The sequence below is a fragment of the Xyrauchen texanus genome, chromosome 34, assembly GCF_025860055.1.
Source record: "Xyrauchen texanus isolate HMW12.3.18 chromosome 34, RBS_HiC_50CHRs, whole genome shotgun sequence".
Lineage (NCBI taxonomy): Eukaryota > Metazoa > Chordata > Actinopteri > Cypriniformes > Catostomidae > Xyrauchen > Xyrauchen texanus.
The window spans coordinates 5,152,820-5,178,604 of NC_068309.1; the positions used below are offsets into that span (position 1 = coordinate 5,152,820).

Sequence of the window (25,785 nt, forward strand, 5' to 3'; positions counted from 1 at the left end):
GTCAATACAATGCAAGTGAATGGTGGCCAGAACTTTGAAGCTCCAAAAAGCATATAAAAGGCAGCATAAAAGTAATTAACACAACTCCAGTGGTTAAATTCTTGTATTCAAAGTGATATGATAGGCGTGGGTGAGAAACAGATCAATATTTAAGTCCTTTTTATAATAAATCTCCACTTTTAAACAGCCCTTAAACAGTGCTCTTCTCTCCTACCACTGGAGTCATATGGGTTGATTGTATGCTGCCTTTATGTGCTTTTTGGAGCTTCAAAAATGTGGACTTGCGTTTTATGGATCTACAGAGCTGAGACATTCATTTTAACCTGTAAATGCATGGATGTTTCGCCATACATTATTACAAACAAAGTATCTACATAGTGTCAACATTTCCTACATTTTCAAGACATTTAGAAAAATAATAGAATAGAATATATTTTATGTTTTATTTTTCATTTATAAAAGAGAAACTGGATTCATTACTTCCACACTAATATTTCTGGCTGTCAAACACAAACTGAGCTAAAAACAATGTACACACACGTATTTTCTCAGGCACTTTTTAAGTCTAAGTAGACACACAATTCACATATTTTCAAAAGTACACTCAAATGACAATAGTCATATACTGTTCATTGCTTCATCAGCACCACATTGAGTAAGTAAATGCATTGCATTGAATACTTATAATTCACCATTATTGCACAGAAAATGAACATGATATAGTGTTTATCTGAATGAATATAGTGCTAATTTCTCTTGTAATAAACAAATACATATATATCCTATGATAACAAACTTATATTGATATGAAATAATCATGAAAATATGATTTATGGAAGTGCAAAAAAAAAAAAAAAGCTACACTATTACGTATCTCGGGTCTTTAATGACCTTATACACGTTTGGCAATCAAGCAGTTATAAAAAAAGATGTATTTTTATCAATAATAAATAAAAATGTAAATATTTATAATTTGCAATTTTGCCTTTTTTTATGTTTTGTTAAATTATTCATAAGAAAAAGGTTGAGGAATACTAAAAAAGTGTGGGCAGAAATCCCCAAAAATGGATGAGGTACAGGGCTTTGAATGAGGTCCTGGGTCACTAAAGAACCAAAGTATGCAATAAAGGGTTAAAATGATTAAATGTTAGCTCAAATTACCTCAAAATCAGCCTTAATGTGTGAAATGACCTTATGAATCAGGGACATTTTTCAGTGCATTGTGACAAAAAGGTGTTTAGGAAAGTGTTAGTTTTTATATAGTTCATTTTAGCCCCGAGGATGGCTCCTTTTCATAATTTTTTAATTTTGTGCCATGCCAACTAAACTAGCAAATGTTTCTATTTATTTTATTTTCCATGATAATACAATGGATTATGCATACTTATTCTGTACATGCTAAACTTTATGTTGGATGTAGTTAATTGATTATTTAATTTAAAAACAACTGAAGTCTGTGGAAAGTCCCCATAGTGCAGTATAAAAACTGTGTGTATGTGTATGTTTTTTTTCTTTGGGAACAAAGCCAACAAATCGTGGAACAGTTTCACAGATAGGCCTAAGTGCAACGGCTCACAGCCACCACCGGCGACCATAAACTTTAATTACACGTCTGGACTCAAATTGTCGCCGAAATTACCTTCATTCGGCGCGTACAACCCCTAATCCACCATAGCACAGGCCTACTTCCCTATGCAATCCCAGTCTGACTCTACCCAGATGTCCCCTAGACCATTATATCCCATTATAACGTGTCCACTCAAGCTATTTAACCAGCCTAGGTCTGCAATTCCCTCCAGTTCCATTGCTGCTGCTGATGAGAGGGAGTGGAGCGCGCCACCGATTGCGCGCGCACTCCGCATCTGATAGACGCGCGCCGTCGTATCGCGTTTTTATTCATAGAACTTGGATATTTACTACACATCCAAATAGAAAGGTGACATAAATGTGCTTTAATTGACATATGCACGGCCAGATTGCGCAAATGCCCCACTGGAGCCAAACCCTGCTGCTATGGAGACTGAGCGCGCATCCGTTCCTCTGAGGACCGAACGATGCGCTTCACCCTTCAGACGGTAAACACACACGGTTGTGCATCAGTGTGTCTTCCTTAAGGCAAAAGCGACTCTTTTCTAAAGGATGGGGTACTCAGACCCGACAGCTAGTCGAGATTTGTTAGGAAACAGATCGCTTTGTTTTATTTTTATATGCGCTTTTGGACTGGTCACGTTACTGCAGCAAATCCTCTATGGAAAAAACTATATTAAAAGGTAAGATGACATATTCGCTTGAATTTAATCAAAATGCATGGTGAATTTTTTTTTAATTAAACAAGAAATTAATATTTTCTAATGGTATTAATGTAATAATTGCAGTTAATTGTGATACATTATTTGTGCATTAGAACAAAAGCAATTAATCAGCTATTATTCTACTCATGTTACACCCATATTTGATTATTTCTGCTATAAACTCTCTTTTTAAAGCCGAGCTTCATTGAATCGTGCCATACACAGTCACTTGGCTGACTGTCTATGCATCAAGCCGCTTAAATTCCTTATTTTCCTCTTTTTGGTTTGTTTGTCTAACTTCAGCCCTTTCGAACAGCTCATACATCTTGCATAAAACCTGTGTGACGGCCAATAAGATGTGTTTAAAGTCCTTATTGCATGCAATTGTGTCTGTAATATATATTAGGACTATATTAGGAAAATAGTGCACTTAAAGACTGTGATGTAGCCTCTGTTTTTTTTGTGTGTGTTTTTGTGTGTCAGCACATAGCCTGGATTCAAATAATTAATAATGCATTTAAATTATGGTAATATTTCATGAGACAGTCCCAGTTTTTCTAGAGACACTTAAAATACAATGACATCATCACAAGGAAAGTTCTGAAGGTGAATCATTTAGAGTATTAGAGTGGGGGGGGGAGCTTTCTCACACTCCCACCTGAACACCCCCCCCTTGCGTCAAACACACACTCAGGATTCATGACATCGGCCACAGATTGCATGAATGCTGTCGTGTATCCCACTATCTATTCTGCTGAAGTGGAGAGAATAAATGGTGGACGGCTTGAGTGGGTGGTTTTGGTTTGCGTAACATGCAAATTGCAGATTTGCATGTTTATATTCCACTCTTGCACCTACCAGAAGCACAAATCAACAGACTTGCCCATAGGTTAAAAAAAATCACATATGAGATCTCTTTAAAGCCAGCTTGTATCATTGTTTTCAATCCAGTTTTATTCTGTTCCGTGACATATTTCAGAGTGAAACTGGAGAAAAAGACCTCAGTAATCTCACATGTGTCTCATTTACAGTGCCAAAGATATCTCAACAATGTCTCAAACTGTGTTCAGATTTGCCAAGAGTCAAAAGCCTACATTCAAAAGTTTCTCATCAGATTCATCCAAGACCATATGATCTGAGCTATGCTATCCACATTAAAGGGATAGTACACCCAAACATGACAATTCTCTTATAATTCAGACTGCTTGGTATGACTCTGGTTGCATAAACAAAGATATTTTAAAGGATGTATGGGGTGTTTTGTCCATACAATGTAATTGAATGGGGTTCCAAAACTTTCAAGCTCCTAAAAGAAGCATTAAAGTGAACAATATGATTCGAGTGGTTTAATCCATGTCTTCTGAAGTGATACGGTCGCTTTGGGTGAGAAACAGTCCTTATTCACTATAAATATTGACATTCTTAGTTACTTCCACCGCTTGACACGAACCAGATCACAGTGTTGCCAGGTTCATAGTATTTACTCCTAGTTTGAAAATGCAGTCGCAAGTTAAAATGACTTAAAATTTTTATTTTTGGGATCCTTCAAAAATGTGCCTTGGCTGTTAAAAAGTTGATAATAAACAATAGACAATGCTACCAGGATTGAGTACCTGGCAACCGCATCTAGCACCAAAGAATCACCATCTTTAAGCCTGCTGTGTGTTTTCCGATTGAGCTACTGTCAATAGTTGTAGTGAATAAGGACTTAAAGTTTGGTCTGTTTCTCACTCAAAGTGATCGTATCACTTCAGAAGACATGGATTAAACCACTCGAGTCGTATGGATACATTTTATGATTTTATATAACTTGGGCCCCATTGACTTCTATTGTACGGACAAAATCACATCAAACATCCTTAAAAAATGTCTTTTGTTTGTGTTCTGCAGAAGAAAGTCATACAAGTTTTGAGAAGGCATAAGGGTGAGTAAATGATGACAGAATTATAATTTATGGGCGAACTATCGCCGAACTATCCCTTTAATCTTACACCTCTGTCCTCTTACTGCATGCCAGAAATGGTCTTATTCGTCTATATTTTTATTCCTGAAACACCTGAGACAGAGTTGATACTGAAATGAAACAACTGCAGTGACAAAAACATCTTTATTACATATTTGTCAGATTCTCGGCCTTGCTGCTGCTGTGGAGACACTGACAAATGCTTGCATTAATAATGCATTCACAGAACAGAATAAAATGCTCTCTGCCAAATTCCTCTCAAATGCACCTGCCAGGGTAAATTATGACCTAAGTTAAGAACACTTAATGGTAGAATTGGCCTTCTAATGACAGTGCAATAACTCTTAAAGCTGTCATGTAGTACAGATGCTGTTGGAATAGAGGTTCAAAAAAGAGTCAAAATGAAAAATCACACACACATTTATGCATACAAACCAGTAGAAAGGAATGGGCCGATCGATCTTGAAATATTGATACTTCTGATACTATCGAGGCCTATTTAAAGTCTGCATGAAACAGAAATTGCGACAGACTTTACTTCCGCATTGTGACGTATTTTCCAGTGAAACGGCTTATCGAACAAGAAACAATGTAGGGCGGAAACTTGTTGATTGGATTGAGAAAAGTAATTCCAGTCTGACTTTAAACTATAGTGGTTTTATTATATATTATGGGTGAAAATGAATGTCAAGAACGTGTAATATGCTTCTCTCATCTCGTTTCTTTTTTCTGTTGTGCACAAAAGTTATTTTCCTTTTAAAATCATGATTAGCTTTAGGGCTTGGGTTAGAGGTTTAACTAAAATATAATTGATTCATTTATTTTTCTCTAAGGGAGGAAGAGTCGTACGTTTTGCATGAGGTAACTCATACAATTTGCCATCTCATACTGTTATTATCAGGGATGCACCGATATGTAAATTTGTGGCCGACATGATACCGATTTTAACAAAAAAACTATAGGCTGTTAACGATACCGATATTATGCAAAACTCCATATTATGGAGTTAAGTGCCTTACTCAAGGACACAATGGTGGTGACTGTGGGGCTCAAACCAGTGTCCTTCTGATTACCAGATTACCAGTTATGTGCTTAGACCACTACACCACTAAATGAAAAGTTCCAAAAATGATAACAATTTACCTTTTGTCATCAGATCAAGGTTTTACTTAAGAATGCTTAAAAAATGTCAAGGAGGTACAAAATCATTTCCACTTTTCAACTGAATGGAAAAAAAAAATTCTGTTGTTTCGCCAGTTTAAAACACAGCCTTTTAAGGTTTATTAATCGCAAAAAGACATCTTGCAAGTTCAATCTTAATTCAATCAATCATGCACAATTAGTGGATATCAAACCGATTATCTCAGAATTCGAAGTATGCTGGTTTCAAAGTGTTTTGGATGGTTTCCTTCATCATGTAACCCCATAGGTAAATGCCCTTTTCACAACTGTCACGTCCATTTATGTCATTTTTTTCCACATTAACGTGAGAACTTTTTAAGAAAAATATGAAATGTTCTTAGGAGTGCCAATCCTTTTACATATTGTGGCTATTATTATTTCTGAATTGTGCATTTAAATTCACAGAGTTTTTACAAAGTGTGTTTCCAATTAATTATAAATAAACCATCGGTTTTTCAAATTGCCGTTTTCATGCTTATTACTGATATGCCGTTTGTTTTACTTTGGTCAGCAATTGGCCGATAAATATCGGCAGCTGATACATCGCTGCATCCCTAATTATTACAACTTAAATTGTATCGTTCATCACTACTGGCTGAGAGTTGATTGTTGCATTTGGATGTTTGTCTGCAGGGACTAAAAATGACATGATTTTCATTTCCTTTCATTCTGAGCAAAAACATAATTTTTCCGTTTCGGAGGTTCCGCAGCCTCCTTTCCAAATGGTAACCGGATAGAACAAATGAAAAGAATGGTTAAAAACAAGCTAAGGGTACCTTAGCAATACCACTTGCGGGTTTTCCAGATCTAGCAAGAGAAACAAGCAATGTGGTCTAGAATAACATGCCCAAAATAAGCCATTTGTCACACCACAATAAATGAAAATAAGCCATTACGTTTTTCTGGTGTGGCGAATTTAACAGCATAGAAGAACAAGCATACAGTTAATTCAAGTATAATCTTAATTACAGATCTGCTTATCAGTCAAATCCATCATTTCTACCTATAATTCAGTGAAGACTTGGAAACAACTTTTTACCTCTAATAATGGTTTCATGAAACAATTATTTAAATGAAATTAACTGGTTATTACCGGTCACCAGCATTTAAAAATAAAGTTTCCGCTCCGTTTCACTTCGTTCCCCATTTTTGGTTACGTTCTGCAGATTTATCATTTTTATTTTTCGTTTTTGTACCTTGAACCATTTTCAGTCCCTGTTTGTCCTTGTATGAATCAAGTCAAACAAGGTTATTTTATTACGGGTACCTCCAAGTTTCAATTACACTCGTGCTAGATTTAAGATCAGTTTCTGCAGTCCTTTTCCAGGCTTTAAATTTCCCCTTCGTACTGGAGATATTGATTTGTTAAGTGTCTGGCTCCATGCAGACGAAGTATTAATGGTTAGCTACATCTACAGCGGTGACCTCTTCATTATCTGCTGGTCTGTCCTGGCTTGTCTCTCTTTTCTCTCTCTCTACTCTTCGCATCAGCAGCTGAGTTTGCGTTTCTCATTCTGGTTTCATCCACGATTCATTCATGCATTTTTTTAGAAAGTGTTTTTTTCCCTTTATATTTAGTATATTGTGATTCAAAATGTTAAGATATGGTTATCTTGTACTCACTCATTTTTCAGCTGCTACAGCCTCTTCGTAAGCAAAGGCCGCGATGTCCTCGTGCGTTTATGTTGTCAGTTTGGTAATAAATGTGTTGATTGCTGCTCAATTTCACGATAACCAGCTCTGACTCGAGCAGCATGGTGGTAGGGGTGTGTGTGTGTCCGCTGCAAACTCGCATTTACATCCGCTATGCAATGGCCAAATTTTCCCAATCCAATCAACAACCAATAGAGAAACACAAATCCTCACCCTACATTTATTTCTTGTTTGACAAGCTGTACGAGAAATACGTCACAATATGGAAGTAAAGTCAGTCGCAACTTCCGTTTTATGCCGACTTTAATTGCTTGGTCGGTATTGGATCTATCATACATGTTGTTGATTTTGATGTTTTGATAAGTTTGTTTAGCTCTTCCTGCCCTAAGACAGCAAATTATTGAAGTTGCTCTTGGGGAATAATATGAGACACTTTCTTCAGAGGTGCTATTGCTGATAGTTTTGAACTTATTTAAAATTAATTACTTAAGGTTTTGAAGTGTTTTTAAATGTCCCATCCTTCAATAACAGTTCCTTTGCAAAGATTGAAACGTATTATCACTGTTCACAAGCAATCCATGCTGACATGAGCTGTAAAAAAAAAAAAGAAAGGAACACACCATTGTCCAAATAATGTTGAAATGATGCACACACATACTGTACGCGCACTGAGATGCACATACGTCGGAAACACACCAAAACGTTAAAAGACATCCATCGATTCATCGTCAAAGACATCCTGTGTTTACATACACCAACAATTAAAAATAGTGCTGATGGGGGGCCTGGGTAGCTCAGCGTGCATTGACGCTGATTACCACCCCTGGAGTCACGAGTTCAAATCCAGATTGTGCTGAGTGACTCCAGCCAGGCCTCCTAAGCAACCAAATTGGCCCGGTTGCTAGGGAGAGTAGAGTCACATGGGGTAACCTCCTCATGGTCACGATTAGTGGTTTTCGCTCTCAATGGGGTGTGTGGTGAGTTGTGCATGGATTGCAGAGAGTAGCATGAGCCTCCATGCCTGAGTCTCCGCGGTGTCATGCACAACGAGCCATGTTATAAGATGCGCAGATTGATGGTCTCAGAAGCGGTCCTCCACCACCCGGATTGAGGTGAGTAACCACGCCACCACAAGGACCTACTAAGTAGTGGGAATTCTGAGAAAAAGGGGAAAAAATGTACAAACAAATAAATAAATAATAGCGCTGCTGCGCGAAAGAACGCATCCATGATGCGATCTGTGCTCAAAATGACGGAGAATTGCTACGTCTACGTAATTTAAAAGCTACGAGATACATGGCAGCAGTCAAAGAGTCTGTGTAGTTCATGTTTATATACAAAATAATTCAAAGTAGTCCAGATGGGTCCACTTAGGTGTTATGTTAGGAATAGTTAGCCACAGAAGGCCTGCTCTCTTGACTTGAACGGCACGCCAGTGGGCGGAGCCAAGGGTGCAATGACACGTTGTGGAATGTGTAAATACAAATGAGCAATGTGTCGTGACATCACAAACAGATATCAAAAAGAGATGTTTCAGCAGGTTGGCAACTATGAATGCTCTTTTTAGACTGGGAAAGAAGTTTTGAATTCTGAAATGTACAGTATCTTTTTATAGAACAGATAACCTCTTATATGTCAAAATATTAAGGAAAATTTGATTTTCCAGTGGGGATTTCCACTAAAATCACCTTAAAACAATATTGTTAAATGTGGATAAAAATTACATTATGTGGTTCGTTACACTTATTGCAGCTTTCACTTTTGCCTCTCACGTTGACTCACGTGCATTTCAGGACTTGTACTCCAGTCCTTTTCATCGCAAACGCTCTATCAGTTGAGCTACCGTGTAATCTAATCGCACTTGAACATGCTTGTAAATGTAGTTGGTTTTGTAATGCGCAGTGTTGGGGAGTAACGGATTACATGTAACGGAATATGAATTTAAAATACAAAATATAAGTAACTGTATTCCACTACAGTTACAATTTAAATCACTGTAATTAGAATACAGTTACATTAAAAAAGTACTGAACAGATTACTTTGCATTTTATTGTCATTTGTTTCATTTAATATTTAGTCCTTTCAGATGGAAAACATTTATACATATAAATGATGCGATCCAAAGTGCATTTGAGCAGCGGTGAAACACTTATGATGTGTTACAATCATATGAGCAGACAGAGAAGTATGTTTGAAGTACGTTTGGAGCAGAAGAAATAGAAATAAACTTGTGTAAATTGTCATCTTTACTCTAAGCTAAAATGCTAATTCTAGCCAATTTACATGCACATGTTACCAGACACAATCATATTTTTTTATCAAGAAAATTTACGTTGGATCATAATTTCTTTTTTCTAGTAAGACCTTTGATATTAGGACAAAAATTATATTCTTGATAATATTTTTGTTTTGTTTTCCTGTAAAAAATCTCTAAAAATCCTTAAAACTAAATAAATGTGATTAATCTTGTTTTAGAAGCAACACTGCATAAGATATTTAGGTTTTCAGATAATGTGTTTTAACATGTGTATTTCGTCTTACTGTATTGGCAGAGTTTTTATAGTCAAAACAAGTGAAAAAATCTACCAGTGCTGAAGAACTAATCCAAAGTATTTAGAATACGTTACTGACATTACAAATTACATTTTACATCATGTATTGTGTAATCTGTAGTGGAATACATTTTAAAAGTAACCCTCCCAACACTGATAATGCAATTAGATGTCATAAAATAGCATAAGATTGTGTGAGGAACAGGGCGAAAAGTAAGTGTTTATAAACTGATAATCTGCTGTTTTACTCTTGATTTGTGTGAAGAGGGATTCAAGTGATTGTTGTTGCAGCGCCTCTAGTTTTCATTCCACCTGGAAACATTTACATAAAGTAACATTTTTGGGGGATCTATACATGTGAAAAGTGTTGATTTGTCTACATTTCTGTAATTACAGACTTGCTGTTTGTAGTATTTGAATGGGTGTTGTGGATTGCTTCTCTGTTATCAGTGACTACTCTCACATTTTTACAACAAACACCATTTTAAAATGGATTTCAGTGGATTTTGAACATTCTTTGACTAATCCTCTAAAGGTTTCATCTCTTACAGCCAAATCTAACCTTACAAAACTTGTGTGTTTGAGTTTGTGTGGCTTTGAATGAATAAATAAAACCTTAAACGACCTGCCTCATTTTTTCACTAGCGGGCAACAGTTTTCCCGCCTCAAAGGAGAGGAGGTGGGCAACTGGAGCGGGCTCATTAGTTACCCCGATGATGGAGGGATGAAGCCGGCAAGAAATGGGAGGAAAAGGTACAAAACCAGCACGGAAACCTCTCAGCTACACAACTAACACTCTAGAGAGAGAGTGACAGAGAGAGAGAGAGAGAGAGAGAGAGTGACAGAGAGAGAGAGTGCCATATAGTGAATGACAACTCAGCCGCTTGCATGTCTGGACTGGAGACACATCCAATCCCATCAGCCAATCAGATGAGCAGAAATGAACAGCTGTGGCAACTACAAAGATTTACTGAAATCAGAGCAAATCAGAGGGCCAGGACTAATTAGAGTTCCATTTTTAGAGTCCCAAAGGAGAAATAGAGTGCAACAGTGACCGGCCACGTTTTTATAATTCATCCAACTCATTTTCTAAAAAAAACACAAAACTTCATTAAAGAGTCAGTTTTAAAGCCATGAAAACCAACAAGGTCCAAGATGAATCAAAACGTTAAAAACTTTGATTTGAAGAAGTAATTTAAACATTTGAAAGTCTGAAAAAAGACAAAGATATAAAAAGATGGTGGCAGGTTTTGAATAAAATACTTAATCTACTGAATACTATGCAGTATACACTGTATACTGCCTACTATTTATATACTGTATATATATATATATATATATATATATATATATATATATAAAGAAACAAAAGCAAAACAGTAGGCATCTCTGTGGATCTCTCTGTAGGATTATGGGTAGTATAGTTCTTCAGGAATTCAGCGTTTAAACACAATTTAAAAACACAAAAGTTGTGTTTAATAGCCGAATGTTAGGGCTTCTACATAAGCATATACCATTGTTTTAAAGGATGGCTCTCTCAAAAATGAAAATGTAATAGCAATTTTAGTGAATTCATGTTGAAGAACTACACTACCCATGATCCATCAGAGAAAAATCGACCAATCAGAGAATCGCAGAAAACAAAGCTCACCAAAAGAGCGCTGCAGCGACTGGCCACTCCCATGACACACTTTGAATGATGCAATCGAGTCTCCATACACTCTCAAACTACTTGTATATTTGTATATATCTGAATATTGTGCAATATATTTTAAAAGTACTGATTTTAGACTTATATGAAAATCAATAGTTCATTCCCTCATTAAAGATGTTTAGTACACAATCTTGTACCTTTGGCTTTTGTCCGATTTTCAAATACTTTTTGCTTCAAAACAAAGTTTGTAATGTTGCGATTCACCTCCGAGCTGGTTGGTTTGATTCATGGCTAAGAAGTCTTTTATGAATGATTTTATGTAATCCCTATGGAAAAAATGAATGGCAAAAAGTGGGCGGGCGCTGTTGCGCTTTTTTGTGGTTGTCAGTACTGGGACATGTCATTACACCACACGTTTAACTCTAAACTCTAAAGCTAACCCACTTGTATGCATCTCAACAGATGTGTCCGTCAGAATTTTCAGCACTCCGAGGCTCAGAGCTCCATAGTTATCACACCCTGCCTAGCCGATATTCAGAGGAAAAAAAAAGAAAAGAGAAGGTAGGCCACACTGATGGCATCTCCAGTTCACAAACCTTACGCCCCCGTTTGAGGATGTCTCTTATGTCTTTCTATCTGGTCTGAGTGACAACCCACTGCTCATGCTCGCTGTGCTCGGTGCACAGACAGTCCGTTTGTGCATGTTGTCTGCAACCCTTCATCTGCCCTTGACCTTTGACTCCATCACCTTGCCCTCTCCCTGAGGTTGGGGGTTCATTCGGATGTCATGGGTTCCTGTTTCTATGTACCTCATCATGCATCTCTTTACATACACCCCCGCACCTCCCGCACCTCCCATGTGTGTGTGTGTGCATGCAAATTATTTGCCAAGTGGATTGTATGAGTGTGTGTATGTGTCATGTTATCTCAACATACCTCTACCTGATTCCCGCTTGCACATTTGCACTGCATTTGACTTGACAAGAAGGTTATTGTCTTTTACTGTTTTTCTTTCCATTAAATTGATCACAGAAGTTTGTAATGTGTCATCCAGGGTGTTTGTGGTCAGATGGGTCACACATATAAAGTTTAGGTTACAGCCCAGTCGCATGTCAGAGATGTATGGAATCACTAATGTGTTTCATTCTTTTAGTTTGTTTGTCTTTTTGTTTTTATCCTTTGGTCATTTTTCTTCATTTTAAACGGTTATTTTCATAAATCAGCACAACTTCACTGTTTATTTCTCTAACACCAAATAGATACAATTTAGCACCTTAGTTGGGGGAAATTAATGGGTATGTTCAGAATGGAATACTAGTGTACTGTAATTATTGTATAACACAATTATTAGCATGCACGGTTATATTATCTTGGACCCTTCAAAATAGGTGAAAAAAATCCAGATAAACTATTAGCCAACTTGCACTCGCCACACGCCAAATGTGAGTAATTATTTGTAATTTTATGTGCGTATTTATTTAACTGTACATTCACTTTCTTAAATGTTCAAAGTTCTTTTCAAAGTAATTTTTGTTGTGATCTTTTAATTTAGAACACAAATTTGGTGTTCTAAAATGCAATTAAATATTCTGCCCTCTACTTGAAAAATAGTATGTGAAATATAACACATTAAGCAACAATAAACATCTTAAACAGGATTGTTGTCACATGACAACTAAATGTTACTTGTTTAATTCAGCGGCCAGTTATCATCTCGGAAATAGATACCGTTATTTTGCATTTTTAATCCAATTTTGTTTGACAATGACTTGACTTGACTTGACTTGACATGTCTTGACATGACTTGACTTGATATGTCTTGACATGACATGACTTGACTTGACATGACTTGACATGACTTGGAACAATACAACAAAGTTACATTCACAGTACCTGACAATAGACCATGGAAAACATGAGGGTTAAATTCATGACATGGGAGAACACATGACAAATATAATCAATCACAAGACAAAACTATAAACAAGATAACAAGACTAAATTAACTTAAACCAATGAAAAGACGAGACTAATAACAAAGTAATCAACCAATGAAATAATGAAAACAACTGAGGAAACACATGACAACATCACACAAGGGAACAGGAAATCACATGACAAGACACCACATGACCAGAACAGGAACTAAACTAGAAAATAAAATAAACATGAAAAACATGAACAAAACAGAATAAACATGACAGTAGTATGCTACTCTGAACATATCCAGACTCTTGTCCTCTTATAATCCTCTTGGTGTGTCTGTTATTACTGGCCTATAATTATGCAGATAAAACAAAAAGTATTTATATTTTTAATTTGAAGAGTATCACTAATGGCATGTTATTATTTTATTAAAAAAAAAAAAATGATCATGTTAAAGGCATTGAAGAGAAGCGTAAAATCTCCATTTGCATGGTGATATGTTGATATATGCTAGGCAACCGAATTGACTTTTGCTAAAGCTGTTAGCAGTAATTTTGGCTCTGATTTAATTTAAAATATCAGTAAGTGGTCTGGAGTAGCAGACCACCCTCCATTATAGTCCATTTAAACCCCATTAAAATGGAAACGTGAAACACTGAGGCTGTTTTAGAAGGAAACTCAAAATGGCAAACAGAGATATATAATGATTAACAAAGAGAAAAAGACTTCCTGTACCAGCGGTTTACAACATGATGTCATCTTAATACATTCTCATATTTGACACTCTTCCATGTAACTGCATTTCCATGTGTTTCAATGCATAGTTTTTGTTGGTATTTTTGTTTCACAACCAAGGTGAGGACACTCATCTGTTTTATTCCTCCTGCCTCTTTCTTCATAAATGTATCTGCAGAAAATTAGACAAGATTTTCAGCTAGAAACATCATCAAATGTATAAATGTGTCTTCAATGGTCATTGTCAAAATATACTGAAGGAATGCTAATAATAGTCCTATCCTAATTTCGATCCAATCACTGCCCCCAGTGGCCGGAGTTGGAAGTGTTGTTGAACATATAGGCCAGCCTGATCTCACAGTGAAATCGGAAAGAGTAGACCGACTTTTCTTTCATAAAAATTGGGATAAGTTGACAGAAATTTTGAAACACTGCCCTCAGTTGCCAAATCGGTAAGTGTTGTAGGGCATATGGGCACATGTGAGCTCCATTTATGTCCAGGAGAGGTCGCCAATAGCTAGTAGTGATGGAAGTTGTTTTCAGCTTTACAGGACATTATACAATGAAGAAAAAAGCATATTAACTCAGCAAAAAAGAAACGTCCTCTCACTTTCAAACTTAACATGTGTAAATATGTGTATGAACTTAAAAAGATTCAACAACTAAGACATAAACTGAACAATTTTCACAGACATGTGACTAACAGAAATGGAAGAAATGTGTCCCTGAACAAAGGGGGGGTCAAAATCAAAATTAACAGTCAGTATCTGGTGTGGCCACCAGCTGCATTAAGTACTGAAGTGCACCTCCTCCTCATAGACTGCACCAGATTTGCCAGTTCTTGCTGTGAGATGTTACCCCACTCTTCCACCAAGGCACTTGCAAGTTCCCGGACATTTCTGGGGGGAATGGCACTAGCCCTCACCCTCCAATCCAACAGGTCTCAGACATGCTCAATGGGATTGAGATCCGTGGTCTTCGCTGGCCATGGCAGAACACTGACATTCCTATCTTGCAGGACATCACGCACAGAACGAGCCGTATGGCTGGTGGCATTGTCATGCTGGAGGGTCATGTCAGGATGAACCTGCAGGAAGGGTACCACATGAGGGAGGAGGAGGTCTTCCCTGTAACGCACAGTGTTGAGATTGCCTGCGATGACAACAAGCTCAGTCCGATGATGCTGTGACACACCACACCACCCCAGACCATGATGGACCCGCCACCTCCAAATCGATCCCGCTCCAGAGTACAGGCCTCAGTGTAACGCGCATTCCTCCGACCATCATCCCTGGTGAGACAAAACCACGACTCGTCAGTGAAGAGCACTTTTGCCAGTCCTGTCTGGTCCAGTGAAGGTTTGTGCCCATAGGCGACGTTGTTGCTGGTGATGACTGGTAAGGATCTGCCTTACAACAGGCCTACAAGCCCTCAGTCCAGCCTCTCTCAGCCTATTGCGGACAATCTGAGCACTGATGGAGGGATTGTGCATTACTGGTGTAACTCCATCCTGTACCTGTCCCGCAGGTGTGATATTCGGATGTACCAATCCTGTGCAGGTGTTGTTGCATGTGGTCTGCCACTGCGAGGACGATCAGCTGTCCTTCCTGTCTCCCTGTAGCGCTGTCTTAGGCGTCTCACAGTACGGACATTGCAATTTATTGCCCTGGCCACATCTGCAGTCCTCATGCCTCCATGCAGCATGCCTAAGACACGTTCATGCAGATGATCAGGGACTCTGGGTATCTTTCTTTTGGTGTTTTTCAGAGTCAGTAGAAAGGTCTCTTTAGTGTCCTAAGTTTTTATAACTGTGACCTTAATTGTGTACCGTCTACCGTCTGTAAACTGTTAGTGTCTTAACGACCGTTTCACAGGTGCATGTTCATTAATTGATTATGGTTCATTGAACAAGCATGGAAAACATTGTTTAAAAAGTTATTTGGATTTGTACAAATTTGTTCATGTCAGCACGTCGGCATACAGTTGCCGATCCTAGGGTACCAAAACTATCGGAAACATCATGCCGACTTCACATGTGATCATGTTGTATAGGCACGTGTGAGCTCCAGTTTCCAGAGTGCCACCAAAAGCTAGTTGTTTTTAGTTGTAAATGATGTAATAGAGTCAACAGGAATGTATATTTTATTAACTCTACCCCCTAACCCATACCCCAACTCTAAAACTTACCATCAGTGGAGTAAAAATGTATATAAGAGCGAAAAAGCATCCTCTTAATAGCGCACAGGATTGTTTATGTGAACGCGATTACTGCCTGTTCACATGAGACGAGAACTTGCGTCTCGAGTAGCGCTAGAGAGGAATGTGATCACGTTGAACTCATGCAAACATTTCCAATGATTCCAAATAAAGAAGTTAGCATTTGCATTCCTTTAGGATCTTTTGAAAAGATTGTAGACATGCAAACTTTCAACAAGACTTTTCAATCAGGATCTTCATTTAGGTTCTCCATGGTGAAACTTCTCAGGTTGTTTCTACAGTATGGGTGACTGTCTGTTTTCTGGCAGGTATCTCGAACGCTTGGATGGCTCTTTGGAGTTCAATTCCTCTTCCTGCAAGGAACTACGGCAAGAAATCACAGATGTGAAAGTATTGACCATGTAAGTCTCGCGTTAGATGTTTGACTGTCTTTAACTCTACTATTGCGTTCGGGTCAGATAATCATTTTTAAATACCACATAGTTTTTAGTGTGGGAACCAAATATTAGGACTTTGTCAAGACTATCAAAAAAAAAAAAGATGTCCTCACATGCATCACAATGCTTTTGCGCTAGTTAATGTATATTATGAAATGTCAAAGAATTTCTAAATTTTTTATTTTTTATTTTTTAAATTGCATATTAATTAACAACTCAGTTAACATGCCAAAAATAACAATCATTTTGTATGTATGATCAGTTAAGAACCTATTAATGACTAACAATATTACTTGTTATGAATGATTTATGAGCTTAAATTCCACCGGGTCATAATTGACCTGCGAATGCTAAAGGTGTATGCAGATTCTGAATGCAATCACATGGTTAAAGGAATAGTTTGTGTTCAATACAAGTAAAGCTCAGTCAACAGCATTTGTGTCATAATGCTGATTACCACAAAAATAAGTTTTAACTGTGAGGCACTCACAATGGAAGTGAATGGCGAAAATTGTAAGTGCTTTAAGGCAACAATGTGAATGAAGCGTCTCATTTTATAAAAGCACTTACATAAATTCTTCTGTTCAAACTCATGTATTAATTGAGCTGTAAAGTAATTTTTGCAACTACTTTTCAGGGCAGATTACAGTGTTTACGGTGTTACATTGTCATGGCAACGAAGTTGTAAAATTGGCTATAACTTTGCACATTCATACTGTTTACGTCTTCCAGCTATACTTTAGAAACAGTGAGTATTTTATCGTGTACAGATAAGCCCCATTCACTTCCATTGTAAGTGCCTCACTGTGACCTCTTTTAGCTTTTTTTTAAAGAAAAAGAGGGACGAGTTGAAATATTTTTTTGTAGTAATCAATATTATGTCACAAATGCTCTCGATTGATCTTAACCCGGAATATTCCTTTAACGTCACGTCTGTAGTATAAACTTGCAGTGGGATTCAGATTTCCTGATGAATGTCTCATCTCAAAGGCAAACCCTGTAAGAACACTTATTAAAAGAAGTATAATATCTGTACTCTCTCTCCTTTCCTCTCGCCTCCTCTCAATAGTGGTGTTTGCTAAGGCAAATCACTATTACTATTGCTCATACTTAGGATTTGGGATATGAACAAACCCCTAATCCTAAGGATTAAGATTCGGCACATAATTCGTCCCACACTGTTACCGAGTAGTTTGTTGAGGAGAGATGCACAAGATGTGCTTTTCTAAGCAATCAGATGTTTTTTCTTCTTCTTGTGGACAACAGGGTCAAGACATCAGAATTGTTTGAAAGATGGAGGAACCTACAGGCGTGTAAGTGGGACCAAAATAAGGAGGAGACAGACAACTTTAAGTAAGTATACAAACACAAAGACATTTGGGATTACTTTGTGATAACCAAGCAACGATGTAATCTCTCTCTATATCCAATAGGATGCCTTTGTCATTTAGTAATGATGTCATCTCTTTGTGTCCAATAGGATGTCTCTGTCACGTTGCTGCAATGCCCCCTCCTTCCTGTTTACCACGAAGAGAAATACACCCTCAGGGACTAAACTGAGATATGAGGTTGATTCAAGTGGAATCTTACACATCAGCCCTGAGATTTTTAAAATGTTCCCCAATGTGAGTTAGCCTTGCTTTAAATCAAGTTTAAAGTGCATGTCTTTGACTTCATTAGCTGATGTCTTATAGAAGAGCAGAACCGACCAAGTCATAAAATCCTGAAGAAATGTGAACAGGATCATTTTGATCAATGTATCATATCACACCAATTTTGCCAAATGTACAACCAACCCTAGAGGATCCTAATGGGAAGTCTAACATAATACACAGCAAAAAAATAGAACTTTTAGAATTTATAGAATATAATAATAATAAAAAAGAAGAATTTTTGGAATTTAGAATGCACCTTTATGACATCAAAAGCAACTTTACAGGATCTTCCATTAGCCATATATTATTCCAATATAATAGAAGTAGAGTTCTGATAAAGATGACACAATATTTAATAGAGCACAACAGTTCCCGCCCACTTTTTCAGCTGTCTGGGTTCCAGAAGTATTTTCTCCTTTAATTTCTTCCATAGACTTTTTATAAAATCCTTCATTAAAGTGTTGTGAGCCATGAACCAAATCAACCAGCTCAGAGGTGAATCACAACATAACAAACTTTGTTTGACGCAAAAAAGTGAACTTTTGTTTTTGTCATAAAGACAAAGGTACAAGATTGTGTACTTGCCGTCTTTCATGAGGGCACAAACTACAATCCCGTGAAGCATGATGAATGATGTCATTGAATTAAAACTGATGGGATTATATAAAACTATTGATTTTAGGTTATTGATTTATAAGTGTAGAAACAATATATTTTAGGTTATTGCAAAATATTCTGATATGTACATATATTTAAGTAGTTTTTATATAATATTTACTTTAAAGGTGCAGCATGTAATATTCCGAATCCCTTGTTATTAATGACACCTGTGGCCATTAAGTGAACTGCAGCCAGCTACCAGTTGCTCGTGCACACACTCCATAGGGACTCGAGCATCGACCAAAACAATGACGTAATATACAAAGTCGGTGTTGTGCTGGGAGCCGGACGTTTGCTGGATTCAGTCTCTAAGATAACGTTACCTAGCATTGCAGACTGTTGTTGCTGTTGAATAGCGGAAGAGAAGCTATTATTGGCTCTCGGGAGGGCGCATAAACGTCACATCCTTTGGGACCCGCTCCCTTCACATGAAAATCAGTCTACATGCTTTTATAGGCAACCTAGGAAGTCCGGGAAGGGCTAATTTTTTAAGTTGCGTTACAAGCCGTTCACACACACAAAAAAGGCTAATATGAACATGAAAATTGTTACATAATGCACCTTTAACTCACTTGCTCAGCATTTTTCAAACTGCTCCTCCATGACAGCAGTTAATTTATAAGAGAAAACTCATTGTAGAAGCAGACAGTTCGCACTAATGTCCGCTATAGCGCCCCTTGTGGTAAGCGTTGAGAATGCAACACGTATTTGACATATTTGTTTAAAACAACAATGCACAATATCGAGCTTGAGTGGCTAGAAGCGTCTGCGTTCGTATTTGCGTAGAGTATGTTTTGTCCTTAACACTTAAAAATTAAAATAAACTAAATTCCTTTAAAAATGTTTGACTAGGGATATAAATGCATGTATACATCTGTGTTTACAGCATACACTATTAGTGGCATAATTTTTTTCCCTTGCATTTAATAGGAAGAATTTCCTAGCAACCTACGCATTGATCACACCCTAGATATCATATGCCTGTCACAGTTGCCTAGCAACCATCTCCCAGCAATCACCCTCTCTTGTCCCATTTCAGTGTCTCCTGTCTTGTTTCTTAATATACTGTATATTGTGCTCTGACTGCAGGATATGCCCTATTCCAAATCCCAGTTCAAGAAATGTGCTGTCATCGGGAACGGAGGTATCATCAAAAACAGTAAATGTGGACGAGAGATCGATGCAGCTGACTTTGTCTTCCGGTAAAAGGCAAAAGCACTTTATATGTCATGGTTTATATGCACACTGGTAATCTACATGTTAAATCTACACAATGCTTCCCTCTCGCTCTACAGATGTAATATTCCTCCCATCTCAGATATGTACAGTGAAGATGTGGGATCTAAGACTGATCTTGTTACCATCAATCCCAGCATTATTACTGAGAGGTACACAAAAAACATACGTACATCTATTTGATCTCATAATGATTTATGAACCTCAACAAAGGATTCAAAATAAGAAGATTTGTTTAAAAAAAGTATATAATAATAATTATAACATTTTGATTCTTGCTCTGCTTTCACAGTTTGTTAATCTTGATGCTCATTACAAAGTTGGTCTCTATTTCTGTTTATACCAGTGTTATGAAAATAATGAACATTTAATATTTAACTTCTCACTCGTGTAATACCACATATGGGGGCATGCCCATACATGCTAAAGTACACAAAGTATAGCTACAAAATGTGAACATGATATGGGGTTAATGTGATTTTAGTGTGATGAAATCGTTTAACTCTCTTAAGTTATATTCTGGTTTAATTATTTTTGTCATGAAACGAAACCTTGCACTGAAAACCCTAATGAGTTGACTTTACTCAGTTGATTGAGTAAACTCGTTCCCTCAATTTAATTGAGTAATGGTGTGAAAAGGATTAGTTCATCCAAAAATGAAAATATAGTCATTGTTAACTCATCCCTGTGTAGCTATAACCCTTTTTCTCTACACAAAGGGAGAACTTAAGTTGTGCTCAGTGATGTCACAATGGCAGTTTATAGTGACCACCTCTTCAAGCTTCCAAAGAATGCAAAATATACCTTTTATCATGGGTCATTTGCTGTCAGGTTTGGACACGGTGTGACTGTGGCGGCCTGTAGCCTCCTCGATGTTTCTGTTTTCTGAATGCTCCTTTAAAAAAATTATTATTACAATTCAACTTTTTTAATGAGGAAAAAAATACTGAGTGCACCTTTAAATAATTCAAGCACAAGGCATTATGGGTTTTCCCCAAAGCCTCAATTTTGTACTTAGTATTTTGTGTTATTAACACTAAAAATCTTAAGGCTATACGTTTTTAAGAAAATAAGTTCAAGGAACATAGATATTTGAATTATGTCCCATTTCAAGTAATGTTTAATTAAAACTTTATTTTTCCAGTAATGACAACATTGAAAACTCTAAAAGGTTAGTAAGTGATATTATCGCACTAAAAACCATGCTAACATGTATAATGTTTATTCGTTATTATTTTGAAACAATGTGAATTGTAGCATTTATTGACTGACCCCATTCATACTATTGTTAGTGCTTCACTATAAACATTTTTGTTAATAAACGAGTTTGAGCGTTGAAATTCTTTTTTGTGGTAATCATCATTAAGCCACAAATGCTGTTGATTGATCTAAACTTGTATTGAATCCAGAAAATTCCTTCAAATGTCACGACAAAAATGCCACAATGCAAAAAAACTTATTTTGGCAAAATATAAATGTATAATGACTTTCTATTGATTTTGGTGTGCAAATATGGCCTGTACATGTTCTTGACTGTTTTCGTGAGATTCACAAAATGTAAAGACATAAAAAAACTAAGCTAAAATACTTTGTGCAAAAATACCTAAGCAACCTGCATACCTGCAATGCAATCTTTGAAACACAAATTTTCTCTCTATCTCACTATTTACAGGTTTCAAAAGTTGGAGAAATGGAGGAAGCCGTTTTATGAAGTTCTCCAGAATTACGAGAACTCGTCTGTGGTTTTACCCGCATTCTATAACACACGAAACACGGATGTGTCATTCCGTGTCAAATACATGCTCGATGACTTTGAGTCCGCACGTGGCGTGTACTTCTTCCACCCGCAGTATCTGCTGAACGTGCAACGTTTCTGGGCCGTGCAGGGCGTGCGCGCCAAACGACTCAGCAGCGGTCTGATGCTGGTTACAGCAGCGATGGAGTTATGCGAAGAAGTGCATCTCTATGGCTTCTGGGCGTTTCCCATGAATCCTTCGGGAATCTTCATAACGCACCATTACTATGACAACGTCAAGCCCCGCCCTGGATTCCACGCCATGCCATATGAGATCTTTAATTTTATGCATATGCACGCTCGCGGCATCGTGCACGTGCACACGGGCCCCTGCAGGTGAAATACCGAAGCATAGGTGCCGATCTTTGACCTGCAATCCGACTAGACTGTTATGTAGAGCTCCCACCATTTACTGCCACTGTGGATCTCGGACGTTACACGTGTGTGTGAGCACGTGCAAATTGTTGCCTTAAAGGCCGGACGTGTGAATACTATGTGTTTTTACATTATTGTGTCGGGACAGTAGCAAAACGGTACTTGTTTGCTGTTTCGTGATTGTCTGTAATGCTGTCGTCTTTGTGTATCAAATCAGATATCAGATATTTTAAACAATTTGAGAGTGTCTTTGTAACACCTGTGTCCTAACCAGGTGACACACAATAAAGCGATAAATCTTATCTCTTCCATGTAAATCTGAGATTGTCGCAACCAGCCATAACTGCGACAAGACTTTTTGTTGTTTGTTTGGTTTCAATTTCCGTGGTGTTGCAGTGGGTAGCCACCCGAAATCTCAAAAATCCAAAGTCCCGCTCCAATGCAAATATGTTCTGATTGGCTGCGATTGTGTTGGCTGTACTTTGTAATGTGAATACAAAGTAAATATTGACTGTAATCCAATTACCTCACAAGTCAAAAAGTAGTTTATTCTTGTAATCAGATTACAGTTACTGATTTTCAGTGAAGTTAATTACTACTAATTACATTTCTTGGGTTACACATGTCTCTAAAATAATATTTTAAGTTCAAGAGTGAGAAAAACAACCATTTTATGAAAAGTGTTTCAGAAATTAAAGTAATTAGCAATGTGATTACTGTTTCAACAAAGTAATCAGTAATCTTATTTCAAACCAGTAATTTGTAGTGGATTACTATTTTTGAGTAACTTACCCAACACTGGTGGCGTAATGTGGAATTTCACTTTCAGAAATCAAATGCTGAAAATGTGTTACGTTGCACCTGGTCATGACACTGTATTAGGCTTTATAGCTTCTTACAACGGTCATAACAACATTTTAAGGACAAGAGTACCATTCATTAATAACCACAACAGTGCATAAAAGTATACTAAGGCTTGACATGGGGTTGAACATTTCGGTTTTATGTGTCTGATCAGTTAAAACATTTATGTGTAATGGTAAATGCTTGCTCATGTTTAATGCACATGTACTGAAGTCATGCATCATTATTTAAAAAGGAAGTAAAGCTTTGTGTTGTAATCCAATCAAGCACAACTGTTTATGCTGAGGAATGTTTTAACAGTCTGTTGGTCTTCTCGTTCATATACAACATATAGACCAACTCACATACACACATCAGCTTGTGTAAACTACACGTGACTGAAATTTTTATGTATTTTAAATCATCTGATCATGTTTATATAACGTTGAACTTTATATACACTTTGATATTCAGGTTTCTTGTATATGATTTTGTTATAATAGTTTGACCTTATCACTTCACAAATAATTTTTTTAAATCAATGAAGATCCTGATTAAGGCAGACATCAGGAGAACAATCCATCCATCCATCCATCCACCATCCATCCATCCATCCATCCATCCACCCAACCATCCATCCATCCATCCACCATCCATCCATCCATCCACCATCCATCCATCCATCCACCCATCCATCCATCCACCCATCCATCCATCCATCCACCCAACCATCTATCCACCAACCACCCACCCATCTATCCATCCACCCATCCATCCACCCACCCACCCATCCATCCATCCATCCACCCACCCATCCATCCACCCATCCATCCATCCACCCAACCATCCATCCACCATCCATCCATCCATCCATCCATCCACCCATCCATCCATCCATCCACCCATCCATCCATCCATCCATCCACCCAACCATCCATCCACCAACCACCCACCCATCCATCCAACCACCCATCCATCCACCCATCATCCATCCACCCATCCATCCACCCACCCATCCATCCATCCATCCACCCATCCACCCATCCATCCACCCACCCACCCATCTATCCATCCATCCATCGTTCTGTCTATTTAATACAGAATGGTGCAGTGATTATTTATTTTTACTTAAAGAACTTATAGAACTTACTCTGTGTTGGTGAAACATGCAATAGAATCAGAATTGAAATAGAATCATAAAATATTCTATCTAGAACCTTCTTTTCTAATTCTGGAACTCTGGAATGGAACTTCTATGATGATCTCACAGACTTTACAAATGCCTTTAAGGCACTTCATTTTGTTTGTTTGTGTTACAGATGTATTACAGCACTGTTCACCATTAGCAGCTAGATAAATTAAAGGAGCATTCCACAACATTTTGACATTTCTTAAATCTAAAAAAGAGACTGAATGAACAAAAAGATTAGTTTTTACTTATATGAGGTATGCTCTGGGATTATGCTTAACTGCCCTGTGTGCATTGCTGACTGTCTTTATAACTTGATGTAAATATGTAAATAAAATCATTTGTAATTACTAATGCGTTGATTTTTTTCAGAATTTTTTTTTACAAAAAGTGGTTCATACTTAAAAATTAACATATGCATGCTGCTTGACAATCTAGTCAATATTATGTTAGTGGACTGAAATGATAATAGGAAATATTAATATATCACCAAAACATCTTCAGAAATATTTTAATTGATTTTCATCAGGTTCTGAACATGCTTATAATGTTGACACACGTCAGATATCATATTGACCTGTATTGTGCACCTTTATAAACAAATACATTTGGAGAAAAAAGATGGTCAAATGTAAGTATATTAGCTGGTCAGCCGATCCCTTTGTTGTCTCTACGACAGGGTGTTTAAAGCAGGGTGAATTATTTATTTCTAATTATCTTGTGTTCTGTATATGCGTGTGTATTGTGTGCATTATGACACAGAATGTGTGCATGTCGCCCACTATAAAGCTGAACGGTCAGCCTGTCACCATTGAAACAGTCTCGACAATAGAGATATATATTTTATATAATCTAAAATGTTGCCCAGTGTTTATGGAAAATCAGATAATGTGAAAGTTGGCTGGAAAAGACTCCAGACTGTTTCAGTCCGTATACTTTCATGTGTTGACAAACAGCTCCTGACCTTTCCAATATGGCCAACATGCCAACTTATTGCAGTCCATATTGTATGTCTATGGTTTCAACCGTAACTCTGAATACGGTAATCAAAAGTGTATTTATATATTTAGCTATTTAGGTATGCACACAACGCGCATAACCTTGGTTATATATTTAAATTGTATGCCTAGTATGTAAAGGGTGTTCAAACCCATTTCTTTCTAAATCTTTTCTGTAGCTGTAATATTTGGGACATTTTCCCAAGCGGCCACTAGAGGTCGCTAGGAATTTTATGACTTTTAGTTTGAAGTTTGGTTTTTGTTGCGTTCCCTTTGATACATTCCAGCTGTGTTTTGACCTTTTATGACTTTTGATTTTCATTTACTTAAAAAATGTGCTGCATTTGGGCTCTAAACTCCTACTCGCCAGACCCTCAGCATTACAGAATGTAAGACCCATAATGAACCAAGTAGTAGTGCTTA

At 37.3% G+C, this 25,785-nt stretch overlaps 1 protein-coding gene across 2 annotated transcripts; it reads left to right on the forward strand.

The window, feature by feature from the left end:
• Positions 1 to 1,843: 1,843 nt before the first annotated feature.
• Positions 1,844 to 24,238, forward strand: st8sia5 (ST8 alpha-N-acetyl-neuraminide alpha-2,8-sialyltransferase 5). 2 transcript variants are annotated; one of them, XM_052104373.1, is made up of 9 exons: positions 1,844 to 2,270; positions 10,288 to 10,395; positions 11,759 to 11,857; positions 16,483 to 16,575; positions 17,878 to 17,964; positions 18,092 to 18,236; positions 20,016 to 20,128; positions 20,222 to 20,314; positions 21,835 to 24,238. In XM_052104373.1, exons 1-9 carry the CDS (start codon positions 2,140 to 2,142, stop codon positions 22,295 to 22,297), a joined length of 1,332 nt encoding a protein of 443 aa, XP_051960333.1. In that variant the 5' UTR covers positions 1,844 to 2,139; the 3' UTR covers positions 22,298 to 24,238. The 2 variants fall into 2 exon arrangements, with proteins under 2 accessions (XP_051960333.1, XP_051960334.1); XM_052104374.1 differs by lacking the exon at positions 11,759 to 11,857.
• Positions 24,239 to 25,785: the final 1,547 nt, after the last annotated feature.

Bases quoted from the DNA above. Each gene is read 5' to 3' on its own strand.
- st8sia5 (XM_052104373.1), top strand. From the start codon at position 2,140: ATGGGGTACTCAGACCCGACAGCTAGTCGAGATTTGTTAGGAAACAGA. The intron at 2,271-10,287 runs GTAAGATGACAT...TTTTTTCACTAG, and splicing joins GGAAAAAACTATATTAAAAG to CGGGCAACAGTTTTCCCGCC. The intron at 16,576-17,877 runs GTAAGTCTCGCG...TGTGGACAACAG, and splicing joins GATGTGAAAGTATTGACCAT to GGTCAAGACATCAGAATTGT.